Below are 25,344 nucleotides of genomic sequence, written 5' to 3' on the forward strand. Positions count from 1 at the left end.
ATCACAATAATTTAAAGAAATTTAGGAATCTTGATCTGAAGAAATGGTGTTTTCTATGACCTGCACATAAGGCCTCATTGACCTAACAGTGCTTGGACCCAGCAAATTGCCCCTTGCAGCTACATTACAATGTAGTTTTCATGTGGTAATTAACTATTCACTGTTAGTGGAATTGGATGTGGTTTGTAAAAATTATACTAATTTCGGCAGATGGCAATAAGGGTCACTGTAATTAATAAAAAATATATAAAAACAATAACACAAGGCTACATTTCTTGTTTATTGTTTAATTAACATGCTGATAAATGGTCTTTACAAACTTTAGATGTAGCATGAATAACACTTTACAATGAATTCAATAATTAGCATGAGTACATCTGTAACACAAGCTGTATTTTCATGAAATCTCGGTGCCACAACAAAAGCCTGCAAGTACTACATATTTAAGATAATAAATATAGCTAATATTACTGCTACTGTTGCACAGCCTTTTCCTAAAGTAGCTCATTCAGCTTAGAATCGTCCACATAATGGTACAAAGAACCAACAATATTATATATTAACTGCACAAAGTTTTCAAATCGACATTCATTCATCAGTTGTTCCAGGTTTTGATGGTTTATGGTGGAGTTATGATGTGCTGCTAGTTAGCTTAGCCCAGTGCCCAGTGCCCAGAGTCACTTTTCTCACAGGAGTTGTTGGTATGTGCCTGTTTTAAGTAGCATGTGCTATATCTGCATGGCAGGTGCTGGTAAGCGCTAAAAACAAGTGGTGTGAGCAGAAAGTGTCGTTCATTGACATTTAGAAAAAGCAGGTACCATTCATGACGTGGCAAATGAGGAAATGTGCTGGATTTCCAGATGGTGAAGTGGTGACTTCCTGCTGCAAGATGCCAAAGAGGGACTGAAGCCCCTCTCAGTAATCTCTTTTTTTATTTAATCTGAAAATTTAATCATGTATGTAGGCTAGGCAAATATAAACTAGTGGAATGCAATGTTCTTTATTCCTCCTGTTTGTGGTAAATCATTTTGAGTAGACTGTTTGAGGATGATTTTATTTTTCATCAGGGTCAGTCATATATTTACTTTATAGATGTGAAGGACCTTACATTTTCTTCAGTTCTTCAAGTCTCTGAACTCCTTCTGTTTTTCCTATTTCCTTCATTATCTCAATCAGGAAGTCCAGATGCTGAATGACAAACGCAGAGTCAGACTTTAAAGCAGTCACCTCCAGAGTGACCACATTCTGGTAACACTGTTCAACCAGATATTTTTTCTCCACTTCATTTTCTTTGATTTCATTCTCTAGACTGCTCATCACACTCTTTGTCTCTCCAGACTCTTTCTCATATTTCTTCATCAGATCTTTGTATGTCCTCTTCACCTTCCGAGTCTTTGACACATAGATTTTCTCCCCTCTAAAATGGTCTTTAGCATCACACTTTCTAGTACAACTTTGGCATTTTCCTTTTGACATGACACTGCACCATGAGACATCTTTGACCCACCAGCATCCAGGATAATGACAGTTCTCCTTACACACTCTGCAGCAAGTCGCCTTTTTGCTTTGTATGTGCCACCATTCAGACTCTATTGGCACCATTTCTTTGTAGACCTCATCAACTTCATATTCAAAGTTATTCATGTCCTTCTTTTCTTCCTCATATTGCTTCAAGGCTTTTTTTGTCTGTTCAAGCTCAGTTTTTTTCTGGTCTGTCTGTTTGATTCGATCCTTTAAATTGAAGATGGATGCTGTCAGTTGTTTGCGGAGTTTCATCACATTTTCGGTCATCTTTAAACTTACAGTTTTACTGTCATTCAGAAAAGTGAAGAAGTTCTGCATATTTTCCTCATTTTTGTCCCATGCTGTTTTGTCATCGTCTTCATTAAAGTCTTCGCAGTGAGAGTTGTCAAAGCTGAAGTACACAGGCTCTTTACCAGTTTTAGCACATCTGACGTTTGATTCTTTGATGGCTTTAAGGGCATTTTTAGGCTTTTTGGGGGCGTGAGTGATGAGCACAACAATGTTTCTCTCCACATCTATTCCAAATAAAGAGAGAATGGAATCAAACACATACAGCTGCCTGTCTGTGAGTCGAGTGGTGTTTGATGACACCACAAGACACACTAAATCAATCTCACGAACTCCATCTTTGGATCTGAATAACTCATGCAGTGTTTCAGTAACATTTAAGTCATCCTCTTTCCCTTCTGTGCTTCCATATCCAGGTGTGTCAATGATGCTGAGAGAGAACGGACTCTCCTCAGCAAACACATCATACACAGTCACTGCATTGGTCTGAGATTTAGTTTGGTCGTCTTTCGTCTCTATGATCTCACACCAGATTCTGTCTTCCCATTTCACTCCCAGCATGTAGTTGATGATGGCGTTGATGAGAGTCGACTTCCCTGTTCCTGTTTCTCCAACCAGTATTATGGTTTTATGAGGTTTGCTCTTGTCTTCTTCTCCAAATCTCTCTCTCCTCAGTCTTTCTCCATCAATTAGAGTCTTTGTGTTTAGAATGTATCTTGTGAGGGATCCTTTTATTGTTCTACTGTTTTTTTTTATTTCGTCTAGTTGTTTTCCAACTGAGTCCTCATTCCTGCAAGAAAATCAAAGAGACATGTAGTACATTCATGTAAGTTTCTTCACATTATTTTTTTGCCCATTGCTGCTATGATATATTATGAATGTTAGTCATTATGGGTATTATGTCATTTTGGCATAAAAGCAAAACAACTATAAAACTTACAGCTTACAAAGGGGTTTGAACTGCTTATACATACAGTCCCTTCCACAATTATTAGCAACCTTGGTAAAGATGAATTAGCTTAATCTCACACTGAAAAAAATGAGAAAAATCCAACCTTTAATTGAGGTCAATTTATTCTGAGAATATTCAGAGTTCAGTAAACCATTTTTGTGTCAATCTGGACATGTTTTTGATCACTGTCCTGTTGGAAGATCCAGTGATGACCCATTGTTAGTTTCTTGACAGAGGCACACAGATTTCGATGCAAAATTTCCCGGTGTTTTATGGAGTCCAGGATGCCATGTATCCTAACAAGGTTCCCAGGGCCTTTGGACAAAAACAGCCCTACAACATCACAGACCCCCCCACCTTACTTAACAGTGGGCATCAGGTTCTTTTCAATGTGTCGTTCTTCTGTTTATGCCAAACCCACCTGGAGTGTTTCTTAACAATAAGCTCATTTTTCATTTCATCTGACTCCAGGCACTTACATTTGTGGTTAGGCTTTTTCCTGACATACTTTCCTTCCAAATAATCTATTGGCATGGAGGTGGCATCCATGGTAGTTTTGGAGACAAGATGCTTCTTTTTTCTGAAACTCTCCAACCGTGATCCTTGGGGATTCCTTTGCCTCTCTTATCATCCATCTTACTGAGCATGGGGGCAAAATTAACTCGGATCCTGTCCAGGCAAGTCCAGGCAGTTAATTGGAACTTTTCAATTATTGCCCTGTCTGTAGATTTGGGCATTTTCAGATCAGTAGCTATTTTTATTGCCATTCATTTACTTAAGAAGGACAACACTTTTCCCTTATTTGAATTGTGTGTTCTCTTGTCTTTCCCATGTTGAAGAATGACTAATGGAATTTGACCTCTGTGTCACCTCACATATATACCCCAGTGAAGTGGATTAGTCAGGAAGTCATGGATTACTGCTTAAAAGTTCCTGGACACTCTGATCAACTTGAAAAAGTAAAATATAAACAGAAAAAAATCTTTCAGTTACATTTTGTTTCTAAGAATTTTTAGGGGTGCCAACGACTGTGTCATGTGTTTTTTTTTTTTCTTGATGATTATACTTGATAATAAAATACTTCAATTAATGGATGGATTTTTCTCCTTTTTTTAGTGTGAGATTAAGCTAATTCACCAAAAGATGATTTTCTTATAATTCTTTTTACACTTTTTTATATTAAGATTATATTAATAATTGTGGAGGTGATGTTTCTTTTTGTGGGCATATATATAGGAAAAGATGTTCAGGGAATTCTGATTCTGTTTCTAACTAAACTGATGTTTTTTTCTGTCTTACAATACATAGAAAATATATATATATTTGTTGTTATGCTGTAAGTAGTCAAATTTCAAGTCAAGTCAAATTTATTTATATAGCGCCTTTTACAACAGATGTTGTCACAAAGCAGCTTTACAGAGAATCTGGGTCTGTGCCCCCAGTGAGCAAGACTTGGCGACAGTGGCAAGGAAAAACTCCCTCAACAGGAGGAAGAAACCTTGAGAGGAACCAGACTCAAAAGGGGAACCCATCCTCCTCTGGTCGACACCGGATTACAGCACAGACACAAAACAGTATAAGTGGATGCAGTTTAACACCACTGTGCAGTGCGCCGGCCGCATCTCAGGTCAGACCCTCTTAGGACAGGCAGCCGCTCAGCTCAGGGAAAGAGAGGGGGAGGTGGAAGGGGGGGGGTAGGGGGGTTGGGGGATGAGAGGGACATAGTTAGGAAAACAAATTAACCAAAGGCTCGACTAAACAGGTAAGTTTTTAGCCTAGACTTAAAGATGAAGGCTGTGTCTGAGTCCCAAACACAGACTGGTAGGTTATTCCAAAGCTGGGGGGCGTTGTATGAAAAGGCTCTTCCCCCTGACGTAACTTTATTTATTCTGGGTACTAATAATGAGCAGCACCTTGTGATCTAAGTGGGCGTGTCGGTTGATAATAGGAAATAAGGTCACTGAGGTACTGAGGAGCAAGGCCATTCAAAGCTTTAAACGTCAGCAGAAGAATTTTGTACTCAGTGCGGAATTTAACTGGCAACCAATGTAAGGTACACAAAATTGGGCTAATGTGGTCGAATTTCCTGGTTTTGCTGAGAACTCTGGCTGCAGCGTTCTGGACTAACTGAAGCTTGTTAAGGTTTTGGCTGGAACAGCCAGAAAGCAGAGCGTTACAGTAATCTAACCTGGACGTGATGAAGGCGTGAACTAACGTTTCTGCATCCTGTAGCGACAGTGCATTTCTTAATTTAGCGATGTTACGCAGGTGGAGGAAAGCTATTCTGGTAACATTGGTAATATGCTCATCGAAGGCCAGACTGGGATCAATCGTGACACCAAGACTTTTTACAGATGTGCCTGGTGCAATTGAGAAACTATCGAGATTAAGAGTAAACGTAGGCAGATTATCCCTAGCAGCTTTTGGACCAAGAAGAAGGACTTCGGTTTTGTCCAAATTTAGTAAAAGGAAGTTGCTTGACATCCAGTCTTTAATGTCTTTGACACAGTCCTCTATCTTATTAAGTTCAGTTTTGTCCTCTGGTTTAGCTGAAATATATAATTGTGTATCATTGGCATAGCAGTGGAAACTGATGCCATGTGATGGTGCCTAGTGGTAGCATATATAAGGCAAATAACATGGGTCCTAAGACAGAGCCCTGTGGAACACCATACTTTACTCTTGTGAGAGCTGATGGTTCACCATTTACATTAACAAACTCAAAGCGATCACTAAGGTAAGATTTGAGCCACGAAAGAGCTTTACCTGTCACTCCTACTAGTTTCTCAAGCCTGTCTAATAGAATGGAATGGTCTATTGTGTCAAAAGCTGCACTAAGATCAAGTAAAACCAGTAAGGATATGTTTCCTTTGTCAGCGGATAATAAAAGATCATTTACAATTTTCACTAACGCTGTTTCGGTACTGGGCGGCACGGTGGTGCAGTGGGTAGCGCTGTCGCCTCACAGCAAGAACGGCCTGGGTTCGGTTCCCGGCTGGGCGACTAGGGTCATTTCTGTGTGGAGTTTGCATGTTCTGCGTGGGTTTCCTCCGGGTACTCCGGTTTCCTCCCACAGTCCAAAAACATGCAGTCAGGCTGATTGGACACGTTAAATTGCCCCTAGGTGTGAGTGTGTGACTGTGTATGTCTGTCTGTCTGTCTGCCCTGCGATGGACTGGCGACCTGTCCAGGGTGTATCCTGCCTTCCGCCCAATGACAGCTGGGATAGGCTCCAGCACCCCACCGCGACCCAGAAGGATAAGCGGTTTAGATGATGTATGTATGTATGTATATATGTTTCGGTACTATGGTGAGGCCTGAAGCCGGACTGAAATTTTTCATATACATTACTCCTATGCAGATGGGAACATAATTGTTTTGCCACTGCTTTCTCTAAAATTTTTGATAAAAAGGGAAGATTTGAAATACAGTATATATGTTTTGTAAGAGTTCACTGTACTTTCTGACAGCCCACACTGATCCAAACATGTGTACCAATAGTAATTCACTAGTTAGCATACTCTCCTTCTCTTGCTATCCTGAAACTCCCCAACAAAATCTCTACACTTACACGTGTCTATGCACTACACTTGCAATTTCTGCTTTTCCATGTGTAAATAAGGGTTAATCTTGAATATCTCTTAACATTTAACACCAGAACAGAACTTCAAGCCAAACAAAGAACAGTGATAGTTTAATTTAATGTATCAAATTTACAACGCTGATCGTTGGTGCAGCACTCGAGTGCCTTTCAGCCATAACGATACGTATTATGAGAACATTATGAACACAGGATATGGTTCTCAGCTTTAATTCACAAGTCTGGCACAAGTACCCAGCACACCTGTGAGGATGTGTTAGTTCTTTATTAGGAAAAGTGAGCTTAAGGCAAGATGGTGAGCTAAGCACATGTGTTTTGCTGAGCTCTTTGGCAAATCTGTGAATTTATGACTCAGTAGATAAAACTTTTGCAGAACAATTTCCATTTTATTTTTTAATACAAACTATTTACTGATAGTAAAACTGATTTGAACAAGAAAATGTGTAGGAAAAACAGTCCACGGTCCTCCAAAGATTACCACTCCAACAGGTAGCAGCAGTGATGCAAAGCTAACCTCATCCTCACCTTCTAACGATTCTTAACATAAATATGACAGGGAGGTTGACCAGAGAGAAAATGTAATTTATTACGCCATATCCAGTGTGCCAAGTTTGGGGGATGCGGTTCGTCAAAAAGTTGAGCTCAGTCAAAGGGTATATGAAAGGTAAACCAAGATGTTGCATGCTTTTTGAATTCAATGAAGCAACAAGAGGTATAGCGCCTGTCTGCTTAAGTCTTGCATCAACCGCTTCACCCCCATCACCCCATCTTCAGGGGGCAACAGAAGCAGCCTGTTGTTATGCTGTTGATATTGTTATGTAATTACTGTTTGCCCCCCCCCCACACACACACAGTTAGCCACTGAGAGTTTTCTCGTTTGAATATAAAATGAATGCTCAGAAAATGCGCCTTTCTTCACAGATGAGAAAATTCTAGGTTGCTATTCAAGAGCTGTATTAAAGCTTTTTTTTCCCCCTGACACATTACAGATTTCTTTGAAAGAACTCAAGGAAGTATATTAAACCAAAAAAAGAGTGAAATAGGACTGCTTTTTTCATTTTATTTTTTCAAGACTTTAGTTTTGTTAAAACATTTACTTCTTTTTCCTTACTTTTTTCACTCAACATATAATTTCATTGTTCACTGCAGTGATTATGTTCTTTGTTAAAGCTTCATTATTGTGCACTTCTTTAAATGCAACAGGTCTTCAAAACATTTATAAAATGAGAATTATTTTCCTGTTCTGCCAAAGCAAAGGTTCAGATTGCATTTTTCTGCAGGAAACACACTCCAATACAGACGACGTACTGTTTTGGATGTGCTGAAGACCCTGGTGTCTTCTTGAAGAAACAGTTCATTTGCAAAACTTCCTCTCATCTGGCACAAAATCTGGATACAGCCATTAACTGGGATTATGGGCTGGAGAATAGGGAATCAGCCTTGTGACGGAAGGTTCGATCCTTTGAGCCGACAGTCTGTGACTGATGTGCCCTTAAGCAAGGCACCTAACCCCCAACTGCTCCCTGGGCACTGCGGATAGGGCTGTCCACCGCTCCGGGCAAGTGTGCTCACTGCCCCCTAGTGTGTGTGTCTTCACTAATGTGTATGTGGATTGCAGAGGTGAAATGTCCCCATTGTGGGACTAATAAGGGTCACTTAATCTTAATTAAGGCAACCCACAAATTCTCTGTGTTAGACCCTCTGTCAGGGCCATATGCCAACCTGGCCGCTGCGGACTGCGGACTCCGGTTCTACACCACCGGTGGAGATTCCCAGCTCACCTTCTTGAGTCAACAATTTCTGTTCATTTGCTCAGAGGTTGACAATGAATAAAACAAATTGTGCTGTGTGCAGAACTTTTGGCACATTAAATGTGTTACATACAAAAGCTAATATATATATATATATTATAACAAAGACAACAGTAACTGATAATAATAGTAAGTAGTGTTCATTTTATGAATAATATTAATAATAGCAATAATAATACATAACAGTAAGAGTAAAATGATCTTGTTGTTCATTGAATCTTTAAAATGAAACATGTATTGAGCTTTTTTTACTCTTATAAGATATTTGGAAATTCTAATCAATTTTCAACAGTTGCAGGCCTAGACCTCATTAATACATAATATAAAACTGGTTCTGTAGCCCCTAGATTGCAAATGTTAGGTAAATTAGACAGTGAATTGTGAAGATTTGCTGCAAAATTATGTGTTGATCATTAAGATTTGCTTTGATGTCTTTTGCATAATAAACATTCACTTTAGTTATATTACTTGACAACCACTGAAGTCATTAAACATTTTCATACTGGATAGCTGACATAGGAATACAGTATCTGTCTTGTTGTTGTTTTTATTTTAACTGTACAGCACATAGAATATATTCAAGTAATTAAAATGGCAGTGCAGTGATGATGCATGAGACAGATGAATAAATCATTGTTAGTCAGGTTTTCCAAAGACATAAGCCTGTAATTTTAGATATTCATGCATATGATTGTTGAATAGTATTTTCATGCCTTTTTCAGTGAAGACAATTGAAGGGGTCATAAAATGCTACAAGCTGGCACTGAAGTCCTACAGAAGATGTGGCTCCATGAAGAGGGCCTTTGTAAAGCAAAATGTCAAAAGAAACACAATTGCACAAACTGCTCCAGTTGTGAAGCTTTACATAGCATTTACATAGATAAAGCATTTGTGATTCAAAGGCATCTGAACATGTAATGTAAATTTGTTTTTTAGGTTTCTGCTCATTTTGTTTTGTCCAACTGAAAAAATATCTTGTAGAAAATGTTTAGTAATTCTGTAAGTAAGTCTGTGCTTTTAAGTTTAAGTCATTAGGTGACTGAGCAACCTGCCTATTAATCACAAACTTTGAAAAAACTTCGTATACAGAAGGCATTATCTTTTTCTCAGTAAAAGTGCTTAATGAAATTTTGTTTCCACATTTTGATTCATTGCTGCCATTAGATATTAACAAGATATTAATAAGAACAATTTTCATACTAGTTTACAAATGTTTGTTTATTGGGTAGCATGTCAAACAGCACCTTAGAAACTGTTAAATTAAAACCACTTAAAGTAAGGATAAGATTTGCTTAAGAAAATATACGTAACATTGTCATTACAATGTCATGGTGCTTGAATAAGGATTTATGAAAATGCTAGAAATGGTAAAATGGATCTCACTTTACTTAGAGGCCAGCAAAACATATACATAACACTATCATTACAGTGTCAAAGTACTTGAATAAGGATTCATAAAAATGTTATAAACTATAAAATGGAACTCACTTTACTTAGAGGGGCTAGAAAAAATATACATAACAGTGTCATTACAGTGTCGTGATGATTGAATAAAGATTCATAAAAATGTTATAAACACTAAAATAGAATTCATTTAGGGGCCAGAGAAAATAAAACAGTGTCATGGTATTTGCTTAAGGATTCATAAAAAATGATTTTACTTAACCCACATTATTTAGTCTTTATGACAGCTGATGCCTTTTGGAATATATAATGTTTATAATGTTGAATATATAAATGTTTATGTATGTTTGTATTAATTGTCATGAAGTGCCCTACAGTAAAGTGTTACTAGCTATTCTTTGTAGCTATTTACAGAGATATTTCAATATTTGGGAGGAATTTATTTATTCAGCCTCCCCATTTGCTGTCCCCCAAACATTATTAAATATTTAATGAAATCACTTTCAATTATATCTGAAGGAAGAAATGTCATTATGTCAAGAAAAATGAAATGCTTTTTAAGCACGCAGACGATTAAATCCAATTGACTTTGAAATGATGAACGGTGTCCTAATAGTATTTGAAACAACTTCTCTTCATCTGTGATTAAAAATTGGAGATTTATAAGTTCTCATTAAAATGTAATTTACAGGTCATTTATGAATTTCAAAATGATCCACTTTCCACCAGCAAGTTCTCTTATCCTGGAAATTGATTTTCTCCAACAATTTTTCTTTCACAAAACATGTATCTGGAATATTAGGTGTATTAGTCACTATAATAAGACTCTATTTTATGAAGAATGGTTTGATCTAAATATGTGGTCTATTTTGACATTATGGGTGACCAGGCAAGTGTTCTTAGTTGCAATGATTTTTTCAACAAAACATGGTTTTGCCTGTCATCCAAGAGTTTTAAACAGTTGTAAATGCAGTTCCTCACAGTGTTATTCTGTTATTTCTTCATTACTATGAATGTAAAATTGAATATAAAATTCAGAATATACTGTGTAACTGCATATATCAGGAATATCGTAACTGATACATTCTATCCATCCGTCCATCATCTAAACCGCTTATCCTTCTGGGTCGCGGTGGGGTGCTGGAGCCTATCCCAGCTGTCATTGGGCGGAAGGCAGGATACACCCTGGACAGGTCGCCAGTCCATCGCAAGGCAGACAGACAGACAGACATACACATACACACACTCACTCACACCTAGGGGCAATTTAGCATGTCCAATCAGCCTGACTGCACGTCTTTGGACCGTGGGAGGAAACCGGAGTACCCGGAGGAAACCCACGCAGACACGGGGAGAACAGGCAAACTCCACACAGAAATGACCCTGGTCGTCCCGCCGGGAATCGAACCCAGGCCCTTCTTGCCGTGAGGCGACAGCGCTACCCACTGCGCCACCGATAAATTCTACCATAATATAATTAAATGTCATCACATTTGGAGAGAATTTGACATTTCTTAATACATAAGAACCTCTTCCCATCCCTTCAAAAATAAAGGAATTTCACTTTATGATCCTCAATTACATTTATCCTTCTAAAAAATTTCCTTAAATTTTTTAGATTAATATTGACAATAATAACTGTCAGCTCTGTGTATGTAATACTTAAAAAAATGAACATATATTCAATGAGTGTAATTACTCAAGAACGTCCTGGAATGACTTATATTTGACTTTCCTCAGGCTTCTGCCTGAACGCTTCTTGAATGGCAGTCTCCAGCCCCCAGCACAGAGGGGCCAGGAACCGTGTTCCAGGGAGATGGGCTTAGGTGGCAAGTCAGAGCTTGGAGAGTCCCACTGCCTGGAGAAGGCAACGGGCTTGGCATTCTTCGAGCCAGGCTGGTATGATAAACGGAGTTTGAACCTGTAGGAGAACAAGGCTGATCTGGCCTGGCGGGGGTTAAAATGCTTGCCGGCCTGGATGTAAGAAAGCCCTTTATGATCCCTCCAGACCAGAAATTGATGGACAGTACCCTCCAGTCAATGTCTCGATTCCTCAAGGACTAATTTTACAGCCAAGAGCTTTCAGTTTCCGATGTCACAATTTTGCTCAGCAGGTGTGAGATAATGAAAAAATAGGTGCATGGGTGCAGCATCTGGTCAATGCCAGAACATTGGGAAAGCACAGCCCCCACGCCAACATCAGAGGAATCTACATTCACAATGAAAGGGATCGCTGGATCAGGTAAATGCAGGTTACTGAGATTGGGGGGGTCCGGGGTCCACTTCCAGGGTCCACTGAAATCACCTTACGTTCTTTCTTGATAAGGGTAGTCAGAGGAGTGGAACAGTGCTAAAGTTCTGGATGAGACGGCTAAAGAAGTTTGCAAAGCCAAGGAAAGGCTGGACCAGTCTGAGAGATGTGGGGCAATATCACTCAAGTGATTGCTTTGATCTTGACTGGATCCATATGCAGGCTGAGAGAAGGCTTGGAGATGTGGGGGCAACAATGAAGGACAGTCTACAATGGTGACCCCAACCCACCACTGATTGAGTCGGCCAGTTCAGTTGCAGGTTGTGTCACTGAAGCCATGGAAAGACCAGTACTAGCAGTATTTGGTGGGCTTGGACAAGGAACAGAGAAATTTATTCAGTTTGTTGACCCATGCACAGAGTAGGAGGGAGAGTTTACTGGGTGACAACCCCAGAACCCAAAGACCAGCCATCAATGAAACTGATGGAAACTGAAACTGGAAGAGATTACATTAAGGGCTACTGCCAAGCCTGAGTCAATAAAGTTGCTTCCAGCCCCTGAATCTACAAATGCTCTGTGGGCCTTCCCAAGTTGAAACCCCTAAGAAAAGGGTGGCCTTGGGGAACACCCCAGAAGACGTGGAAGACATTACTGGGTCCATTACCAGTCTTTCTCCCAGTGATAGACCTTGGCTTTTAAAGAAAGTTCAGGACAGCCATAATGGAGGTGGCCTGCATGACCACAATATAGGCACCGAAACTCACGCATGCATAAATCCTGTTTCCAGGGTGAGAGCCAGGTATTTTCTAATTCTATGGTCTGCTGAGCAGATTCCGAGGACACAGAAGGGATGTGGAAAAGAAAGGTGGCCTGAGATGTCTTCCTGAGTCAGTCTCCCATTCCCTATGGCACTCTCGCAGATGATTGTCAAGCCTAAGGGTGAGCGTGAGGAGGTCCTTGAGTGGAGGGAGACGCGAGTGGCCATCTCATCTTTCAACTCTCATGCCTTGGTGGTAGATGGCCATTAATACTTCTTTTACTTTCAGTTGCAAGTGTATGAAACACGGCCGCATAGTCAGCCACTGAATGCTTGTCTTGGCACATGCATCAGCCTCCTTACCTGAAACCAGATGGTCCAAGGCACTGTGCATGGCAGCTGTAAACAGATTCAAAGATGCACACACCTCAGGTTGGCACTCCCAAACTGGAGTGGCCCAAGTGAGAGCCCTACTAGTGAGGAGTGAAATAATAAATGTGACCTAATAAATAATAAAGAGTGCTCAATGGGGAAGTGGGACGGTTGCTTTTCAAAAGCCAAAGCACACTGAAACAAGAATCCCCTACAGGGATCTGCATTCCCACTGTACTTCTCTGGAGCAGGTAGATTGGGCTCAACACAGGAGCTAGGTTCAGAAGCTATGGGAGGTGGAGGTTTTGGGGCAACAGCAGCAGCATCCACAGCCAGAGCCAATTCCTTCTGCAGTGCTTGGTCATGCCTTCCAGTTATAGTACCCTGAGTTACCAGGACAGCTTTCAACTGATAAAGCTCTGCTGAGTCCATGCTGGCTCAGTCTGTTGTAATGTGGTAACTCACCCAGAGGTGGATTCAATCAGGCCCTCCGGTTGGAGGACCTGTGTTCACCTGAGTAAGCTACCAGTGGAGGTTGAGTGAAGCTGGACCCAAGTGCAAAGCAGCTCAAGAACTCGTTAGTAAAAATAAAGCATTAAGCAGAGCTTGACCCCAAGACCTTGAGACACTGGGGCAAGTTCGTTACCACTGCACTACCACAACAGCAGCAGTAAGAGTTACATTGAGGAGGTTTCAAACAAAGGGAGAAGAGGTGTGAAATGGAACAAAGGGGAGAGCAAAGGCAAAACAAATAATATAATTACAAGTACAAGTAGGGTGGCATGGTGGTGCAGTGGGTAGCGCTGTCGCCTCACAGCAAGAAGGGCCTGGGTTCGATTCCCGGCCGGGCGACCAGGGTCCTTTCTGTGTGGAGTTTGCCTGTTCTCCCGTGTCTGCGTGGGTTTCCTCCGGGTACTCCGGTTTCCTCCCACAGTCCAAAGACATGCAGTCAGGCTGATTGGACATGCTAAATTGCCCCTAGGTGTGTAAATGTGTATGTCTGTCTGTCTGCCCTGTGATGGACTGGCGACCTGTCCAGGGTGTATCCTGCCTTCCGCCCAATGACAGCTGGGATAGGCTCCAGCACCCCACCGCGACCCAGAAGGATAAGCGGTTTAGTTGATGGATGGATGGATGGACAAGTACAAGTACACACTGGAGGGAAATTATGTTGCTCCAGGAACATAACAGACATTAGAAACAGTAAACAGACAGGACAGTGCCACACCACCACGGCACTCATTTGTGAGCATGAGGTAGTGAGAATAAGGTGCAGAAATATTTAACATGATGTGATATGTGAGTATATGCACTCAGATAACATATGTGAGCACAGCAGTTACTGAGGTAGGATGTACACTGTACCTGAGTAAAACACAGTGTTGCAATATTCCATATAGTGCAAGTAGAGCATCAAAAGAGATGTGTGTGAGTGTAGAGTATGTGTATGAGGGGGTTTTCATTCAGTTAAATGGTGCGTACAAACAAAGGACTGTTAAAGAAGGGGAGTAAAGGCCAAGAGAAAACATACGTGCTGAAGTTCTTTGTTTCTTTTTCATTTTTTTCTTTTACATTTTCTTTTTTTGAAAATACACAAGGCAAGGGATTCAAGATATACCCACAAAAGGGCTGCCAAAGAATCCCTGAGAGGAATACTTGAGGGGTTTGACCTGGTGCAGACAGGAAAGGAAAAAGAGAAGGGAGACCCAGGAGAAAACTCAAGGGGCTTTACCAAATTACTGGCCCAGACCTGTATAGCACTCTGAAAAGAGATTCCAAGACTGAGCACTAAGCTGTGAAAATACTCTACTTAAATAGGAGAATCACAGGTAATGCTGTTTGTCTTTTGATTGCGAGGAAGGTGCTCTTTACCTGTCTCTGGTGGTCAGGCTTGGCCTAACTAGCAGCCTAGTCATAAGCTGGAATGTTACAAGTGACTTTCATTTTTCTTTTTTATGAGATTTTGGAAAGGTCAAATACAAATGTAAGTTTCTCTAACTAATTAGGTGATCTCTAACTAGGACAAATCTTGAGTGCTCACAGACATGTTAAATTATGAATACTTGTACACTGTAGCCAGATTTTGCTAAGCTTAACCACTAGATACCCTTCCAACCACAGTCCTTGATATGATCTACAATGTCCTTGCTCTGTTTCTGACCTTAATGATCTAGTCATTAAGAAGTGATCCAGTTCCTTCCATTTTCAAATGGAAAAAAGGAAAGCTACTTCCCTAAGAAACTTACCCTTGATCCAACAATATTACAAACTATAGATTTAAATCGCCTTTGACCACCAACAATTATTTCAACTCACTCAACAAACAGTGCCGGCACTGGTGGATGGATCCCCAATGGTGGCGCACACAAGCAGCACCCTTGCCACCATCATTGACACAGAGGATGATGGAGAAAGCAAAAGCGGTGGGGAGGAGTGCCGCTGCTGCTGTTGTTGCCTATGGCCCTGGACTTGACGCTGTGATTTGTGAGGAGTTCTGTCGTGCCCAGGAGGAGGATGCAGAGCTGCACATGCAATGCTGTGACCAGTACATGGCAAAAAATGGACTGGTGCAGAAGTTGCATGCCCTGAATGGGTCTCTCTGCTCCAGCGCACTGATAGAGAGGATGCCACAGAGTTGGTGTTTAGCTGCCTGCCAGGACCAGAGGTGAAGAGCAGGGTATGCTGTAGAGCCACTGCACCATAGACACATGCCCAAGAGAGGACTGGGGCACCCACTGCCAAGGAGCAGTCACCTCACTGCACTTGTACTGGCTGGGATGGTGGACAGGCACATCCCAGCATGCCCCAGGAGGAGGCCCCCCCTAATCAGTTTGGTTCAAAGATTTTGTGGTTCCTGGGGCAAGGACTTTTGTAAGTGGGGAATGTAGTGTAACATGTTTAAGAAATACTTTACCATGTTAATGTTAGGTTGGTGTTCTTCAACATTTATTTACTGCATTTATTTTGCTAAGGGCTCTTATTGTAGAGGTTTGGGTTAGGAAACAACCCAGGGTGTTTATGTCCAAGACAAATCCAAGCCATGGGACAGGATTTAGTGTCGTGTAGGACTCCCTCTAATCTGGCAAAGTGCAGCACCTCAACAAGCCATCAATTCCAGTGGACAGAAGACCTGTGGAGAGTTGTTGAGCCATGCTGTCTGGATAGCCACCCAGAGCACTGTGATGTTTGTAGGTGCAGGATCTGTGGTGAGAATAGACCTCTCCACCACATACCATAAATGCTTGACTGGGGCAAACATGCAGGCCACATCATTTGTCAGCACTCTCCAGAATGCTCCTCAAACCAATTTTGGATGACTTGGGCATGATGGTATGGTGCATTATCCTGCTGGAATATCCCATTGTGGGGGTACATGAGGTCCACAAATGGCTGCCCACACTCACCAAGCAGCGAAACGGTCAATAACATGTTCAGGCAGACCAGTGGACCCTATCCATGCCATAAGAACAGCCTGCACCAGTATGGAACCACCACCAACCTGCACAGTGCCTTGTTGAACTGGGGCCCATGGCTTCATGGGGTCTGCGCACACACAAACCCTGCCATCACCCCTAAACAATTGGTACCTGGACTCATCGGACCACACCAAATGTTGCCAGTCCTCTAGGGTCCAGTTAGCAACCTCATGAGCCCAGGTAAGGTGCTGTGTCTGGTGACGTGGTGTTAACAGAGGCACTCTAGTGGGTCTTCTGTTCCCATATCCCATGGAAACTAAAGAACACTTTAGTGACCTGTGGGATATGCGTGTGTGGAACAATGATCCGTTTTTTAATTCTTGTTCAGCAATTTCACACTAATTTCAATGAGGCTGTTACACTACATATATAGTCTATGTCAAAACTCAAAATTCTTAACAAAATTATGGAACTCCTCACAGCTCAACTGAGGCACAGTGTCAGTCATCATTGTGTCAGGAATGCCATGATGTGCAAAAAATGACTTGATGTGAGTTAACCTGAAGTCTTTCTCAGCAGTACTATCTCAGGAGTACATATTTTATCCACCTGGCTTTAAAAAATCTGTGCAAATTTTGCTACATGTCCATTCCACCTCACTCTCCTCAATCTGCCTTTACTTTTTTCTGTTTAACTTGCATTTCTGACAGATTTCACAATCTAATGGCTCTCTCAATATCTAGTCTTGTATCTGACCAGAGTAACGCTGCTTTAGCCTGTTTCTTGGATTTATCCATACTGAGATGTTCTGCATGTATTTTCAACATGTGTTGCAAAACCTTGGGAATTATAATCCTTGAACACAATGCTATAGTGGACACGTCGCTGAGGCCCCACCTGCTTGCGAAGACATTGCCAAGGCCCCGCCTGCTCAAGAAGATGTCGCTGAGGCCCCACCTGCTCACAAAGACTCTGCCTACTCGCAAAGATGTCAGTGTGACCCTGGCTGTGTCAGCTGCCAGCACAACCTTCCCTGACATGCTGGCCTCCGTGGCTCAAGACTGGATGCTGATGGAGCCCCTACCCAGGCCACGTCTTTATTCTCCTTCCCTGCGCCGGGTCTTTCCCCCGGGGGATGAACCCAGCTTGAGTTGGGTCATGGGGGTATATGACATGTGCCTGTCCCCCGGGCCCCAGTGATGGGTGCAAGAGTTGGCAGGAAGGCGGGGCCAGAACTCAGAACGGTGATGATGGCCATGAGATGCACGAAGGTGGGATGCGAGTCCTGAACTCTGCCAACTGGGCCCTGGCCAAGTTCTGCAGCAAGGCCGCTTCGCTACACCTCACGTTCGACCCAGGTGGCCGAGCTGTGGAGTGGGGGTGGTGAGAGGGAGGCAGAACCACTAGCTCTCGTTCCCTCTCCAATCAGGTGAGCACCTTTAAAAAGAATGGGGAGGGAACACAGAGAGAGAGAGAGAGAGAGAGAGAGAAGAGCAGCAGCAGAAACTGAGTGAAGAGCTGAAAAGCTTAAGTGAGAAAAGGACTGCAAAGTCTAGCTTTAAAGAGCACAGGTTTGGGTTTTAGAGAAAAGGACTGAAAAGTCTCGTTTGAGTCACTGAAAAATGGCCAGGGTAGCTTTGCTTTGTTTACTTTGTTTTGTCTTTGTTTGATGTCAAATTAAAGTGGACAGACTACTGCGAACTTGAACCTTACCTCCAGTGTCCTTTCTGAGCCTGGGGTAGCCCAAGCTATGCTACAAGGACCTTTAGTAAAACTCGTGATCCTCTACTTGAGATTACCGGCTGGTCAGCTTGACAGAACACTGTAACAAAGACTCAGCAACATAAGTCTCCATCTCAGGCTTTAAGTAGCCCTACCTCCAGGTTTAGGGCGTTGGGCTTGGAGGTGGCCTCGCCCTGGGTCTAACCCTTTTAGCCTCTGTTATTGGTATCAACCTGTTACTCAAACTGATTTTACGCTCACTCACTCACTCACTCATTCATAGATGTTGATTAATGATAAAACTCCCTACAGTTTTGATAGTTATTTTATGATCCTTAACTGTAACCCAATTTCATTCACTGAAATGATTATTTTTAGTTGATCTTAGATCATTTGTAACTTCTTTTCATTTAATCAGTTTTAGAAACCCCGTAATGTTGGTAAGTTAAATATATTCCTTTGAATCATGTTTTAATTTCATATATTCTCTTCCCCTTTTAGTAAAAAATGTTTCCTTTTTTCCAGAAGTGTGTAATTAAAGGTGCAGTAAGCCTTGGGTAACTATTCTCATGATAATACAATATTTCAAGATACTACCATTAATATCCACTGCAAATTTTAATATTAATTACATGTACTTTTTGTAATAAAAAAATTGTAATAAAAGTTTTACTCCATACTATGTGACTTCTTTTTCCAATTAATCATTGTTTAGAGATGTTATTGTGTTAATTAACTCATGCAGCTTTTAGAATTGTGCTCCCCTTCTTAAGAAATCTAATTTCCTTTTCTTAGTAATCATGTTGTTTCTTTTAGAAATAGGATTGTAGAGTACTTCAGGAACAATATAACAGTTTCTATGTTTATTAGTTTTCTAGTGATATATCCCCTTGAAACACTAAGAATGCTTATGTATGGAATCGCTTGTTTATAATGTTGTTTTTTTTTGTAATGCCAGGCAACCATGCCCAGAAATATGTGTATGTGAAGTCATTTTATTATGTTTATTATGTTTTATTATGAGCAGATACTCAGACAAAGGGATTTCATTTTCATTAGGAAATTGAACGTGACACCGCCTTGTCCCAGCCTTAAGACCTCCCAGGAAAGGTCTGCTTATATACCATAGATGAGAGAGAGAGAGAGAGAGAGAGAGAGAGAGAGAGAGAGAGAGAGAGAGAAAGAATAAGAAAGATTTAACAGAAGAAGTTAAGTGCTCATCCTTTGCACTTCAATTCTGCAGATTTTTTTTTTTTATTTTTATCTCAATTTGTTGTGTCTTTGTTCAGTTCAGTTTTTTCAGTCTTCACTCACCTATTAATCTGAAAAAATGTTGTTAATTATTAGATTTACTGCATTTGTACTTTGACTAGCTGATCTGCTGAGCTGGTTTTGTTTTCAATTTCAATTGTCGATTCAATTTGTAAGTTTTGATAACCCAATGATACAACATTACAAAATCATCTGCAAGCGTAGTTTAAGAATTATGGACAGAAATAAACCAGCGTCAACCTGCCAAGCCATCACAGAAGTTTGCTTCAGTGGCCCAGTGTTAAACTGTGGCCTGATGAGCCAGCCACTAATGAAAACCTGGTAGTTTTGGAGTCCACCATCTTCACAAGAGGCCGACTGAACCGGCTGGTAGCCCGTCGTGCCCTTCTAGATCCAGGTGAATGCAACGCTTTCAGGGTTCACCTCTCAAATAGCATCGCTTCTAGCAGGGAACCTCCATTCAACACGCGGCACCAGCTGTTCTCACCCTCTACAAATAACTCAGTAAGGCACCCTCACTTCTGTATATGATTCAGACTCATTGCTGTGTTACTCTGCCCCCCTTTTAATTTAAACCTAGATCAGTCATTACACTAGCATCTATATTCCAATCTACTGATGCAGCTCAATCCCCATAGCTATTTCTGAGATTCGGTTAACTACAGTATGTTCATAAGGTGATTGTGTATGAAATTTCTTTCTGCATACCTATGTATCTGGACAGGAAGACCCCAGCCTGAGCTGTAGCTAAAAGTAAGTAATGCTAAAGGTACAAGTGTGAAAAAAGTGGATTAAGTGGTGATTACCTGCTACACTGCTTTGGGTGCATTTGCAGAAATTTTGGTTTGGTGTTTTTAATCAACGTACTTTAGGACAGGAGGAGCTTTCATAATTAGATATTTTAGATCTTTAAACACTGTTTGACAACAACTGTTCCAGCTTCATGTCTAGCTAGGTTTATATGAACCATTATATGAAAACAATTAGCTGTTGCTGTGTCCAATGCCATTTTCAAGTATGTCTTTCAATCTTCAATTGTCCATCCCCAAGTTAAATATCATCAATGTACATGTTAGTGCCTGTGAGGTTTTAAAAGATCTGCTGAACTGCTCTATGAAACACTCCTTGAGAAGAAGTGAGCTGCAAAATTAATCTTGCGCATAAGTCTCACTCTGTGCATCACTTTCAGGTTTCACCTCATTTACACGTTTCACCGGACTTGGATTCTTACATGTTTTTAACCCAATTATAGGAGGCTTGGTGTCTTTCACAATTACAAATGATCAAATCTCTTACTTTTTCACATTACCAATATGCACCAATATCCACTTTAGGGATATTTTCCCCACTGTATGACTTCAGTTTCACTTTGTCTTTAGTGTTCATAACTGGTTCAGTGTCTAACTTGGCCAGCTCAGTTTCCGACAGAATATTGGCCTGTGCCTATGAGTCCAGTTTGAAGGAGATGTCAGTTCCATTGAGTGTGTACATAGCAGTCCATTCCTCGTGTTGTCTTACGCCTGAGAATGTTCCTATGTAAACATCTTCAAACTTTGCGTTTCTTCTTTATCAATACAGTGGACCTTTTCTGCTGTTTATGTGATCTACAGAACTTTGGAAAGTGGTTTTCGTTTTTTGGAAAGAATATAAATTGAGTGATACACTGATACTTTATCTTATAAAAAAAAATAATGTGAGAATGCATTTCCCATGATCATCTTTCAAGTTCTAATCTACTTGTTGTTTTTGTTATCCCCGATATCCCTATTGTCCCTCCCAGGAACAGGTCAGAATTTGCCCTCTTTTGCCTTCTCTCTGTATCTCTCTGCTCCTTTCATTTCAATTGTAATTTTGGCTTCATTTTAACCCCTCAAAATCCTAGGCTTATTACATAGTAAGGCTTATTTTTCAGTAACTACAGGGATTTCAATGCAAACTGGCCAGGCTATTCTTTTTCAAGCATCAAAATGGACTCCTTAACTTTTCCACCTCCTACTCCTCATAACTTTTCTCTCAGTCATGCATACCAATCACTATTCTGTCACATATTAACACAATGGTGAGGTCTCCATAATTGCATATTTGACATTTTAACTTCAAGTCCATAACAAACTCTTCAACAGAATCTGTGGCCGAAAACCACAACTTAATAAGTAATAAATTGGTAGTGACTAAACTGGAGAGAAAACAGAAAAAACTGTAATGAGTGGGGAAAAAACAAGAGATAACAAGGGGAATATATTTTTGGCAGGTGTCAAAATAGCACTGCCATTATTCTATGGCCCTTAATAAATCCCCCTGTTGAACCTAGAAACAGATGCTTTCTATGGTATAACAGACCATCAGAATAATCCATCATAAGTCATCAGAATAAATTGAATTAGAATCAGACCTCAGAGATGACAGGGGAAGTGTAATTTTAGCAGGTGTCAGAATACTCCCCCTGACAACAAAAACCTGTTGACCAAAATATTTCACCACATTGAGCTTAAAAATGGCTGCCATTTTTAAGTCACCTTAGCCAACTGTTATGCAGTACAATGTAAAGCATTTATAACCTAATTAGAAACAAGTGAGGATACATTGTTTGTACATGACATTTCCAAAATCTCATTAAAAGAGAAAGGAAATTCGTATTGCCTTATATTGACCAGGAATAAATAATTCTACCACATCATGTCTTCAGGTGTGCTTAGTGTTTGTGCCAGACTTGAGAATTAAAGCTAAAGGCTGTATCCTATGTTCTCATGATACTTATCCTTATGACTTAAAGGCATTCAGTCCCTGAGTGCTTCACCAACAATGTCTGAAATTCATTACATTAAATTAAATGATCCCTTCCTGGATCGGGGCCTTGTCGTGGCGGAAGGGCTTGTGTGGTCTAGGGATCTTCAGAGCTAAGTCGTCGGGAGCAATATGCTCCTGGTAGGGTCTCCCAGGGCGAACAGGTCTGGAGTGAAGACCCAGACTAACTCGATCCAAAAACCTCCATGATAAACGGACACAGAACATCGTGTACCCTGCCCGGGAGAGGGTCACCGGGGCCTACCCCTGGAGCCAGGCCTGGGGGTAGCGTCCCTCGGCGAGCATCTGGTACCCGGGCAGCCCACGTAACCCGGCTGGGCTTAGCCCGAAGAGGCAACGTGGGGGGACCATGTGGGCCCACCACCCGCAAGGTCCAGCATGGGGGAGTGGTGCAGTGCCGTACAGACAGTGGGAGATTGCACGGGGGCCCTTGGTGGCCTAGGCCCCTGCGGCAGAAACTGGCTCTTGGTACGTGGAATGTAACCTCACTGGGGGGGAAGGAGCCGGAGCTTGTGCGGGAGGTTGAGAGTTACCAACTAGATATAGTTGGGCTAACCTCCACCCACAGTATCGGCTCTGGAACCAAACTCCTGGATAGGGGTTGGTCCCTCTCCTACTCCGGGGTTGCACAAGGTGAGAGGCGCCGGGATACTCACGAGTCCCCGGCTGGCGGCAGTGCAGTGTCCCGGTGGACGAGAGGGTCACCTCAATGCATATTAAAATCGCAGAGAGGAAAACTCTGACTGTTGTGTGTGCTTATGCACCAAACAACAGGTCGGAGTATTCGGCCTTCTTGGAACAAGTGGGCAGGGTTCTGGAAAGGGTCCCGCCTACAGACTCCATAGTCTTACTGGGAGACTTCAATGCTCATGTTGGCAATGACTGGGAGACCTGGAGAGGCGTGATTGGGAAGAACGGCCTGCCCGATCTAAACCCGAATGGTGAATTGTTATTGGACTTCTGTGCCAGGCATGGATTGTCCATAACGAACACCAAGTTCGAACACAAGGATGTTCATAAGTGTACATGGTACCAGAGCTCCTTGGGTCAAAGGTCAATGATTGACTTTGTTGTCGTTTCATCTGACTTGGGACCGTATGTTCTGGACACTCGGGTGAAGAGAGGTGCTGAGCTGTCAACTGATCACCATCTGGTGGTGAGTTGGATCAGATGGCAGGGAAGACTGAGGGTTAGACCCGGTAGGCCCAAGCGAATAGTGAGGGTGTGCTGGGAAGGACTGTTGGAGGCCCCTGTTCGGAACGATTTTAACTCCCACCTCCGGGAGAGCTTCTCTCATGTCCCGGAGGAGGTAGGGGACATAGAGTCTGAATGGACCATGTTCAAAACCTCCATTGTGGAAGCTGCCAGGCGTAGCTGTGGCCAAAAGCTTGTTGGTGCCTGTCATGGCGGTAACCCAAGAACCCCCTGGTGGACACCGGTGGTGAGGGAGGCCGTCAAGCTGAAGAAAGAGGCCTTTAGGGACTGGATGGCCCGAAGGACTCCCGATTCAGCAGATAGGTACCGACAGGCAAAAAAAGGTGGCAGCTGCAACGGTGGCAGAAGCAAAATCCAGGGCGTGGGAGGAGTTTGGTGAGGCCATGGAAAAAGACTTTCGGTCGGCCTCAAGGAGGTTCTGGACAACTGTCCGGCGACTCAGGAGCGGTCAGGGTGGCTGCGCCCAGGCTGTATTCAGCAGGGGTGGAGAAACTCTGACTTCAAATGAGGATATTGTCGGTCAGTGGAAAGAGCACTTTGAGGAACTCCTTAATCCGGGAGACATGCCTCCCTCACGGGAGTCAGGGTCAGAGGCCTCTGGCGTGTCAAGCTCCATTTCCCTGGTGGAGGTCACTGAGGTGGTTGGCAAGCTCTTCAGTGGCAAGGCACTTGGGGTGGATGAGATTCGTCCGGAGATGCTTAAGGCTCTGGATATTGTGGGGCTGTCGTGGCTGACACGCCTCTGCAATAGTGCATGGACCTCGGGAACAGTACCCTTGGACTGGCAGACCGGGGTGGTGGTCCCTATTTTCAAGAAAGGGGACTGGAGGGTGTGTGCCAACTATCGGGGTATCACACTGCTCAGCCTCCCTGGGAAAGTCTATGTCAAGGTGCTGGAAAGGAGACTTCGACCGATAGTTGAACCTCAGATTGAGGAGGAACAATGCGGATTCCGTCCTGGCCGTGGAACAATGGACCAGCTTTTCACCCTCTCACGGATTGTTGAGGGGGCATGGGAGTTTGCCAACCCAGTCTACATGTGTTTTGTGGATTTGGAGAAGGCTTACGACTGTGTTCCCCGAGATATCTTGTGGGAGGTCCTCTGGGAGTATGGGGTGCCGGGGTTACTACTCCGGGCCATTCAATCTCTGTATGCCCGGAGTGAGAGCTGTGTTCGTATACTCGGCATTAAGTCGGACTCTTTCAGTGTTAGCGTTGGACTCCACCAGGGTTGTGCCCTGTCTCCACTCCTGTTTGTGATATTCATGGACAGGGTGTCAAGGCGTAGCCGGGGTCAGGAGGGCATTATGTGTGGAGGCCGGAGGGTGGCGTCTCTGCTATTTGCAGATGATGTTGTTCTTTTGGCTGGATCACATGGATGCCTCCAGCGCGCACTGGAGCGGTTTGCAGCTGAGTGTGAAGCGGTTGGTATGCGGATCAGCACCTCCAAGTCTGAGTCCATGGTCTTAGCCCGGAAAAGGATGGTATGTCCACTCCAGGTAAGGGGAAAGGACTTGCCCCAGGTGGAGGGGTTTAAGTATCTCGGGGTCTTGTTCACGAGTGATGGGAAGAAGGATCGTGAGATCGACCGCAGGCTGGGACAAGCGGCAGCAGTAATGCGGTCGCTGTACCGGACTGTAGTGGTGAAGAGTGAGTTGAGCCATAAGGCGAAGTTCTCTGTTTACCGGTTGGTCTACATCCCGACCCTCACCTATGGTCATGACCGAAAGAATGAGATTGCGAATACAAGCGGCGGAAATGAGCTTTCTTCGCAGGGTGGCGGGCTACACTCTATTTGATAGGGTGAGGAGCTCGGCCATCCAGGAGGAGCTCGGAGTAGAGCCGCTACTCCTCCGCATTGAGAGGAGCCAGCTGTGCTGGTTCGGGCATCTGATCCGGATGCCCCCTGGACGCCTCCCGGTGGGGGTGTACCAGGCACGGCCTACCGGAATAA

General features: G+C 42.7%; 1 protein-coding gene across 1 annotated transcript in view; it reads right to left on the reverse strand.

The window, feature by feature from the left end:
* Positions 1–261: 261 nt before the first annotated feature.
* Positions 262–25,344, reverse strand: part of LOC118800381 (immune-associated nucleotide-binding protein 13-like) — a 30,648-nt gene continuing 5,565 nt past the window's right edge. The window contains exon 3 of the mRNA XM_036560589.1: positions 262–2,602. Coding sequence (XP_036416482.1) covers positions 1,105–2,602 — 1,498 coding nt within the window. The 3' untranslated portion in view covers positions 262–1,104. The remainder of the gene's footprint in view (positions 2,603–25,344) is intronic.

The sequence above is a fragment of the Colossoma macropomum genome, unplaced genomic scaffold (genome assembly GCF_904425465.1).
Source record: "Colossoma macropomum unplaced genomic scaffold, Colossoma_macropomum, whole genome shotgun sequence".
NCBI lineage: Eukaryota > Metazoa > Chordata > Actinopteri > Characiformes > Serrasalmidae > Colossoma > Colossoma macropomum.